Source organism: Austrofundulus limnaeus, unplaced genomic scaffold (genome assembly GCF_001266775.1).
Source record: "Austrofundulus limnaeus strain Quisiro unplaced genomic scaffold, Austrofundulus_limnaeus-1.0 Scaffold441, whole genome shotgun sequence".
Lineage (NCBI taxonomy): Eukaryota > Metazoa > Chordata > Actinopteri > Cyprinodontiformes > Rivulidae > Austrofundulus > Austrofundulus limnaeus.
Window position 1 is genome coordinate 15,532 of NW_013952843.1, and position 10,046 is coordinate 25,577.

At 38.6% G+C, this 10,046-nt stretch overlaps 1 protein-coding gene across 3 annotated transcripts in view; it reads left to right on the forward strand.

Annotated features, from left to right (window-relative positions):
• The first annotated feature begins 291 nt into the window (after positions 1–291).
• cacna1bb (calcium channel, voltage-dependent, N type, alpha 1B subunit, b) overlaps positions 292–10,046 on the forward strand; it is a 22,823-nt gene continuing 13,068 nt past the window's right edge. For 2 of the 3 annotated variants that reach the window (XM_014024826.1, XM_014024828.1), the window contains exons 1-6: positions 293–964; positions 2,525–2,590; positions 3,845–3,936; positions 4,010–4,160; positions 4,997–5,124; positions 6,312–6,408. In XM_014024826.1, coding sequence (XP_013880280.1) covers positions 806–964; positions 2,525–2,590; positions 3,845–3,936; positions 4,010–4,160; positions 4,997–5,124; positions 6,312–6,408 — 693 coding nt within the window. In that variant the 5' untranslated portion in view covers positions 293–805. Of the gene's footprint in view, positions 965–2,524; positions 2,591–3,844; positions 3,937–4,009; positions 4,161–4,996; positions 5,125–6,311; positions 6,409–7,278; positions 7,376–10,046 lie in introns of all 3 variants that reach the window. The other variant, XM_014024827.1, reaches the window with a different exon arrangement.

Here is a 10,046-nt window from a genome sequence, read left to right on the forward strand (position 1 = left end):
TATAATACAGTACAGTATAATACAGTACATTATAGTGCAATACAATACAGTACAGTATAATACAATACAGTACAGTATAGTACAGTATAATACAGTACAGTATAATACAGTATAATACAGTACAATAGATACAGTATGATACCGTATAGTACGATATGATAATGTATGATACAGTACAATATGATCCATTACACTACAGTACTCTACAATATAACAAAGTATTCATCATTTGAAATGTGAGCTGAGTTCTGTCCAACAGTTTCATCACAGACTAAAGTAAACTCRGTCCAAACCACAGATCTGTCTTCAGATCCAGTTTGGATGTGGAGGATTCTGAGGCTGGTTCCTGTAGCTTTCTGTAGACAAAGGTCTGCTGTGTTTTCTCTTCATTAGTCTTCTTTTCTGTCTCCTTTCTTGTTTTTTTTTTCCCCCTCCTCATATTTCTGTTTGGCTGTTTCTATCATTTCCTGGCGCCTGTGCCCTCACTCTGCCTCCTTTGTCACATCTGACGCCTTTAGACGGTAAGTGGCTTTTCTTGTTGCCAGCTGAGTTTTTGTTTCTTCTTTTCTTTTTTTTTTTCAGCTCTCTGTCAGCGTGTGCGTCGTTCTCTCATGGAGTCGTAGTTTAAAGTGTCTGTTAAATTTGAGAGGAAACAAAAAGAATCTGTGTGAAATGAGAACTTTGTAACTCGTTTAGTGTTTAAAAACTTTAAAAAAACAGAAGAATGTTGAACAGAATAAATATTTAGTAGATGCTGAATTTGGTCCAAAGTCTGTTTACATAAAATTAATAATGCCTGGTAAACATGTTTTTCAAAATTGAAATGAGGCTTCTTTTTTTGTTTCAGAACAAGATGATAAATTTGAGTTTCTTAAGGCTGTTCAGAGCAGCTCGTCTCATCAAGCTGCTGCGACAAGGCTACACCATCCGCATCCTGTTGTGGACCTTTGTTCAGTCCTTCAAGGTCAGTAAAAAGTCAGAAATGGATCCATTCACAGTTTTCTAAACCCATCCCAATTCCTGAAATTTGACATTTGAAGCTGTTTCTGAGAACTACTTTTAATAGTCAGAGCACAAGAAAATATATTATGACATTTTATTTCTTAACACTGTATTGATTTTTAATAAACGCTTAATAAACTTAGCAGAAGAATAGCAGAAAGAAGTAGAATTTTAGCTAATATAGCAGCAAAAAGCTAAAGTTAGCATAAAAATAAGCTAAAGGTAGCAGACCCAAGTTAAAGGTAGCACCCAGATGGTGAAACGATGTAAAAAAAATCAAAATTAGCAGAAAAACCCCCCATAAAACCACTAAAAAGTGATAATTTCAAGTAAAATAGGTAAAACAGCTGAAGTTTTCAGTAAAACAGCTAAAAAGTAGCAGGAAATATTTTAATTAGCATAAGGATGCATAAGGAACACAAGTTTGCTGATATTAGCAGAATTCAGTAGAAATAGCTCCAAAAAAATGTGCAATTAGTTTAGAAAGCTAACTTTGGCTAATAACAGCTAAAATTTAGCTAAATTTGATTAAAATAGCTGAATTTAGCAGAAAGCAACTGTAATCTGAATTTAATCCGATTTCATGCATATAATTTGCTCGTTATAACAAGATTTTTTAAAACTAGAATCATGAAAAAAATGGTGATAAATCGGCTTGCTGACAATAAGACAATAAATCGTGATACATCGTATCGTGAGCCCTGAGTTATGATTTGTATCAAGATAAGAGGAGATATATGGCTGCAGTTAGAGAGGACATGGAGGAAGGTGACCAGCTGTGGAGACCCCCTGACCCCCTGGAACAGCCAAAACAAGAAGAAGAAGAAGAAGAAGAATCATGCAGCCAAGCTGAAAACTGGTTGATTCGTATCACCAGCAGAGCAATAGTTTCTCCTTTATTTACTCAAACAGTCACATCTGTGTGTAGGAGTATGAAGCATACTAATGACTGAGTAAACAGTGTTTGTTTCAGAGTAAGGGATAAATGCACTTATTTCTGGAATTGCAGATAATTAGGCCCCTCAAAGTGGAACTGATTCACTGTGGCGTAAACACAGAGGCATTAAAAACAGCCAGCGGAGCGGCAGCCCCCTAAAAAAAGAAAAACATGCTGGATCCCTTTGTGGCTTCTCAAATCGAACTAAACGGCTCTCGGCAGACGGCGGCTGGGATTTGTTTTCACGCAGCTCCGCTCCGCTCTCCAAATCCCCTGAGACAGGCTGAGCTGTGTGCGGAGCGCCGGGGCCAGCAGCCGAGGGAGCGTACAGCAGGTTTAATGTCAGCGGTGAGAGCTTTTAAGCCCCATAAAAACGGACAGCAGCTGCACAGTCTGAAAAGGTGGCAATTTAATTACAACAAGCGATCGCCGTCTTATAAATAGCCGGTTAAAGTGATCGGTGATGAGTCGGTTCTTAAATAAGAGCAGAAACTGCTGCAGAGGAGCTCATCCTGTGTGGAAAATCAGATCTGAGTGCACAGCAGGGTGGACAGGAGTTCAGTCTGGATTTCTGTTTGTTTTCAGGCCCTGCCCTACGTCTGCCTGCTTATCGCCATGTTGTTCTTCATCTACGCCATCATCGGGATGCAGGTGAGCTGGACTCAACCAAGTTTCAAAAGTCTTCATTTCTGTATCTCTGAACTGAAACACTAATGTGATCAGCCTGAATTAATGTTAACAAGTTAAAAATACATCGATCCACATCCATACATCGATTAAATGATTAATGATTCAATTACACTGCTGCAAAATGAAAAACAAAAAAATCATCCATATCGTCGTCATATCGATCACAGACTTGTGAGTTCAAGTGAAATTGCATCATGACAGACTTTGTGATAACAATAAATATCATATCATCATCCAAACAAACTGATATAATTTTGTATTATTGTATTTTATTGTGATAAATCTGGGGATTTACACCCCTATTAACAAGCAGTGGTGGGCACAATTTTGCTAATCCGCTAGTAGCAGAACTAGCTTCTAATTTAGCAGATTAGCTTTTCAGCTAACTTTGGAAAGCGTTAGCAGACTGATTAGCATCCTCTAAATTAGGTTCTGCTAATTTTAAGTCCACTAAAGTTTGAAATTTCTATTTTTATGACATTTATCCCAAATTAAATAAACTAACTCCTCTTACAATCAGTGCAGGACGTGTCAGGCACTGTGTAGCATGTAGCATCCTCAGTAGCTAAACTTCAAACTAAGAACATCAAATAAAATTTGACTATGTATAAGTAACAAATACAGTTAACTATGTGTAGAGAAAGTATTTGTTATTTAATTGACTAACTTCGAATAGTATTCATAAAAATAAAGACTCCATCAAATAAATGCTTTTATTCTGAAAGGGGTAAACTGGACGTATGAAGTTAGATATAGCTTTTTATTGGCCGATTTGTCACAAACGATCCCACCCACCTTCAAATTAAACAAATCAAAAACTATCAACAGGTTTGCATCAATCCCACCAATTGTGTTAATGATTAGCTTATATCTGTTTAGTGTTAGTTTAGCTGAGATTTTCATTTAGCAGATTAGTGGTTAGTGAAGCTAACCTTTTGGTTAGCTGTGCCCACTACTGTTAATGAGGAATCCTCTTATTTTTTTAACACGGTTATCAATTTAAATTACAAATACAACACTTTGCCTATAATTGATGCTTTTCATGTTTTGTTTTGTTTTTATCAAATTTTCAACTTTCTACATCACCAGCAGTGAACAAACATCACTAACATCAACTAATTAAAGAAAGGCTGCTATCAAGATACAAAAATGGCCAAACATCCATTATAAAACATGAGTAAAACTGATGGTTGTCGGTTTACCTGCACTCCTCAGGTGTTCGGTAACATCAAACTGATTGACGAGACGGCCATAAATCATCACAACAACTTCCAGACCTTTTTCCACGCCCTGACCCTCCTGTTCAGGTAAATCTGAAAACCCTGCCCGGTCAGACGAGATCCCTTTTGTGTGTGAAACACTTGGACGTCTCTTCATCAGGAGTGCGACAGGTGAGGCGTGGCACGAGATCATGCTGGCCTGCCTCAGCAACCGGCCGTGCGACGAACTCTCGGGAACGTCGGGGAAGGAATGCGGAAGCGACTTTGCCTACTTCTACTTCGTCTCCTTCATCTTCCTCTGCTCCTTCCTGGTCAGTCTCAGGGAATCGGACGTTCTGATTGAGTAAAGAATCGTACGATGGTTTTATCATCTGTTAGTCTGGATTTTCTTGTACTTAAAGTGTCTGTGACATCAAATTTTTGTAATACGAATGCACTTTTAAAACGACAACAATAATAGCGTATTGCAAAAAAGATTTCATGTTGCTGAGATGTTGAGATATTTGTATGTGAAGAAACAGGAAGTGATGTAAAAGGGGAATGTTAAACAGATCATTGCTACAACGGCTAACAACACAGACTGTAGAGAGGAAACTGATCATTTTTATTATTATTATTATTTTGAGTCACTATCAAAGAGATGAAGAAGAGTCAGAGTTCAAATATTGTTTTATTACCAGAGAGGTTTTTTAAAAGAGTTCCCTTTTGATGTCACTTCCTGTTTCACTTTTGCTGAGCCAAGTTGAGATGAAAATATGTCACTTCTGTGACAAAATGGGTCAAATCGTGTGTATTATGTCAAGTTTCTTAAATATAAAGATGTTTTCTTTGACGTTTTGTATTTGAAGGATATGCATGTCACAGGCACTTTAAAATTAAACAAAAAATGTTTTTTTAGGAAGCTATGAAGGTGAAATTATTAATTTTAGATTGGCCTGAGTCACAATAACAAATTTTGCTGGATGATAAATTGTCTCAGAAATTATCGCGATAAACGATAATATTAATTATCGACCTTGTTTAATTTAATTTATCGTATCGTAATAATTGATTTATTACTTGTCGTGCCCGGACTACTTTTAGTGTGATGTTTTCATTAATTTTTTTGTTAAATAACCCGATCTATGCTCACGATTTTATCCTCCAGATGTTGAATCTGTTTGTGGCCGTCATCATGGACAACTTTGAGTATCTAACACGAGACGCCTCCATCCTCGGGCCTCACCACCTCGATGAGTTCATCCGAGTGTGGGCAGAGTACGACCCTGCTGCCTGGTAGGTGTCTTGGCTCCGGTTTCGTTCCCTCGTGTTAGACAGTGTTACAGAGGACGTTGGCCTTTTTTTAAAGAAAGAAACAGGAAACTCCCACGCTGGGTTCTGCCAGGATCACTCTGATGTTAAGCTGGTAAAAACGCTGTGGATGAATAAYGTTAAGCTTGAGAGCGTCGGCCCAGGACGGTGACAAAACCCCTGTTGGCTGAACCGCTTCTTATAAATCCAGAGTTCTGCTTGACAACTTTTCCCCTGATGTAACAGGCTCTGTAAGAAAGCACAGCTTTATATCAGACCCATCTCTTTTTGTCCCTTTCACCCACCTAACATACAGTTTACTAGACCGAAGCAAAATCTGAGTTTTGAGCGAGACTCTGTGAAGCATAATCTGTCTCAGATTACGTTAGGCTCATTAAGTTTTCACCGGAGGCGTCACAGGAGACTCGTCGGTGAGTCAGAACTCCGACAGAGGTGTGAGAAGTGAAAGAAGAATTGTCCCTCACCTGACAGACATTACGGAGGAGGACTTATAATTTATTCTTCTGAATATAAATGAGCTGCTCTCAGAGGTAAAAATCAACCTTTCATTCCACCTGCTGTAACTGTTGGTGTCTCGTTGTGGGTTCAAGACTCACTCAGCAACTTCAAATTCAACCTCAGTCCATTTCAGGACAATAAGCTGAGATTATTTACATAGAGTGATTTATTATGCTGCTTCTTAGTGGTATACTTTGTTGTTTTTAGGTAGGTTTGTATGGAGTCAACATGAGTATTTAGTGTCTAACCTGCAGTACACAGTAGTTGTWGTGCTTTGAAACAACTAGCCACTCAATTAACTTATCAACCACTCAGAGTTAGCCTCATTCTGAAGATCTAATGGGCTAACTCTTAGTAGCTGATACATATCCAACAACTCAAAATTACACAAAAAGCTCAGACTTGCCAAGCTAATTGTTAGAGATAMTCAGCATTAATATTTATAATATTAATAGTTTAGTTTATAACTATTCAGAGACAAGCTAACAGCTACTGAGAATGAAGTTAACAGCTTGTTGAATCCAGAGGAGATATTAGCTACTAAAAAGCGTTATGAGTCACTGTGAGAAATGCTAACYGTTAGCCTGCTACCTGATCAGGCAGTGAGCTTGTGTCTGTGATCTAACCTCTTGAACTTGTCTGGTCTTTTTCAGTGGGAGGATTTGCTATCGGGATATGTACAAATTGTTGCGTTTAATCTCCCCTCCCCTGGGCCTGGGGAAGAAGTGCCCCAACAGGGTGGCTTACAAGGTTTGCACTCTTACAAAAGGAGGCCGTGATRGTTTCAGGCTGTGAATGTCTGTTCTCATTCCCTGCGGCAGCAGAGAATGACCTGAGCACACACACGCATACGAACGCCCATTGACCCTCTACTAACCAGCTGGCACGTAACCATGGCGAGGGCAGGAAACAAAGCAGCAAGTCAGGCTCGAGCAAAAAGGCATCGGATGTCTAAAATGTTTACCTTCTTTGAAACGATGGAGCCATAAATACAGAGAGAGAGAGCATTGTGTGCCTTGTTTTCACTCTGGTTACTGCTGAGAACTTGTAGCATGCAGAAACACGGGGCGTTTTAAAGGTACACTCCTCTGAAAATCTTCGTTTTGAGTTGGGAATAACCCCGAAACGTCGGTCTGACAAGTTCAAAGCTGCTTATTTACAAAATAAAAGCAACAATATTTCATGAGATTTCAAGAAATGTGTCAAATCCTCCACATTTTTTGGGTTTTTATCTTGATAAAAGCTATAATATCAGTCAAAACGTAGATGTTTTCAGTGGGGTACTCCTTTAAAATGATGACTAAATGCTATCTTCCATCAGGTTTCTCCCATCTTCTTTCTTTATTAAGGTAATCTGGAGCGTAATCCCTCGTGTTTTCCTCTGGGATCCAAAACTCAACTGCAGTGGCATTCCAGAGCGTAAAATCCTGGAAATCTTATTAACAAAGATTTCTGTGTCTCCTTTCTTCCTCCCCTTCCCGTTATCTCTTTTGCTTTTTTTTTTGTTTGTTTATGACCGAACTGCCTTCACCCTCTTCATCCTCTTCATCCTTGCCCGGGGGAATCTTCATCCCTGCTTCCGTTCACCTCCTATCAATCTTTTGTTTCCCCCCTGGGAAGCGGACGCATATCTTACRGTGACATGTACGAGATGCTTCGCGACATGTCCCCTCCGTTAGGTTTGGGGAAGAAATGTCCTCCCAGAGTGGCCTACAAGGTAGAATCACTCCCCGTCTCCTCCTCCTCCTCCTCCTCCCTCCCATCGCTGCTGGTTCCTCCGCTTCCACCTGCCAAACCCCTTCAGGCTTCTGTCACTTCGCTGCAGCCGATATCCTCTAAGCTGCTGCTGCTGTGATGTCGTTTTCTGTCTGTCTGTCAGCCTCTCTCTGAGGGATTCTGCAGACAAACAGAAAATCAGAGGAGCTGCGGAGTTTGACAAAAACAGCAAACAAACTGGAGACAAGAAGCTTGAACCGGTGCTCACCTATCAGGGATAAGGCCAGTTTTTTAAAATTAACCCCTCAGCATCAACAGGTATTTTAGTTTTTAAACCCAGAACATGAAGTCTGAAAATGACTAGAAGCCATAATCTGAACTCCGTCTCACAAGACAGGATCTGAATGTAGCAGACAGTGATGGACATCATGCCTGAGGGAGTCTCTGGATTGTCTTCTGACTTTTGCGAGGTTTTTAACTGCGCAGCCTCGTGGCTTGACTTCTGAACGTGTTTGAATTATTTGTGCAGCAAGTTTACTTTAGAGATATTCACAGAGTTGTCTTGGCAAATCCAGCCCATCTAGTTTGAGTCCTGCAGAACCGAGGTTAAATTTGACCCAAAAAATAATAATAAATAAATAAATAAAATCCGAGGCAAACGTCCAGGTCTACAAACGGTGACAGCATATTAGGACCAGACTAAGAGAATTATTATTTTTAAATTACAAAAATGAGAAAAAGTCTTACAAGAATAAAGTCATACGAGAGTAAAGTTGTACAAGAATAAAGTTGAAATATTACGAGAATAAATCTGTTATATTATGAGTAATATCTATTTTACACATAAGGAAATATTATTTTTTTAACAAATCAGCAACAAATTATTATCAGTAGGACTTAGAAACAGTTGTGTAAATGATTGTGTGCATTTTGAAGAAAGAAATAGCTTTTTTTTTTTGGTCAAAATGTAGCTTAGTCAGTCCCTAATACTCCGTCGTAACAAACCACACTGAAAATCTGGTTCAGATCAGCCCGTCTTCATTTCTAAGCTGTGATCCAGCTGATTAAACTTTAACCATGGTAGCAGCTGCTGAGGTGGGGGGACAATGAAATAATGTGCGAGACCAAGAATAGAGATTTGTGAATCGTACGCACTAAATTTGTCCGTGACTTTAAAAAAACTGTCCACTCAAAACTGTTTGTTCACTTAGTCACAAACACTGCAGCTGAAATATCACCTTTTCTGACAATTTCAAATGATTTTTTATTTTTTTTCCACCAACTCCACAACAGTTTGAGCTCCACCCACCTTCAGTGCCTGAACATCGATCTTAATCTTTTATTTTGAAAAGGTGAGTGTTGTGAAACTCCTCAGGTAGTTCGTCGTCTGCTCACCTCTCCACAGKCCGACTGGACGTGAGAGGTTCCAGCTTGCTGCTCAGCTGTCGGATCGAATCAGGTCTGAAGCGGGCCTGCCCTTGCCCCAGTTAAAAACGCCCGGGTCTGACGCCGTCTCCAAATATAACTCTGCTTATTGTGAATCGACAGGGAAAGACACAAACACGACTCACAGAGCAGCAGAGCGCTTCAGAGCAAGGCTGACAAATTATTTACCTCTGCCTTTTCACTCCATCTTCTGCTTCTGTCCTCCTCATCTTCATCAAACAGACGTTCTGCTCTTCTGTCTGTGGAGTTACTAATTCATTCAAACGTGCATGTGTTCAGGAGCTTCAGACTGCATGGCTTCCTGCGTCACAGTCTGTGTTTGTTCTCTTTGCTGTCAGGAAATCATTACTTTTTATTTCAAAAACACTAAAAGCTCCACAGGATGTTTGTTTTCTTCAGCTACTTGTAAAAATACAATGAGAAAAATAAATAAAAGTGGAAAAAATATGGATTTCTGCTAAACTAAACTAAAAGCGAAACTGGCCAAAAGTTTAAAATACACCTAGCTACAAGTATCACAATGTTTGCTAAAAGCAGAGAAAGGTGAGGTTAAAAACACCAAAAGGTAAGAAAAAAATAGCAAAGGGTTAACTAAAAGTTACAAAAGGATCGCTGAAAGCTAAAAGTAGCTAACGGCTAGCTAAAAGTATCAAAATGTTTCCAAAAATAGCAAAGGGTAAGAAGAAAATAGCAAAAGGTCAGATAAAAGTATCAAAATTATTTCTAAAGTAGCAACAGGTTAGGGAAAAATAGCAAACAACAGCTAAAAGTAACAAAAAAGAAATCAAAATCTCAACATAGCAAAATATCAGCTGAAAGATTAAAGAAGCAAACTTGCATAGGAACTAAAAGGCTAATTAAAAAAAAATAGGAAAACAGCTAAAAGAGATAATAGGATAACTAAGACCAAAAGGTAGCAAAGGATGGCTAAATGCTAAAAGAAGCCAAAGGGTAGCTAAAAATAGCAAACACCTAGCTAAAAGTATCAATTTTTGCTAAAAGCAGAGAAAGGTGAGGTACAAACACCAAAATGTAAATAGTAAAAAAAAAACATATAAATATATATATATNTACAATATTATACAGTACAGTAAAATACAATATTATACAGTACAGTAAAATACAATATTTTACAGCACAGTAAAATACAATATTATACAGCACAGTAAAATACAATATTATACAGTACAGTATAATACAATATTATACAGTACAGTATAATACAA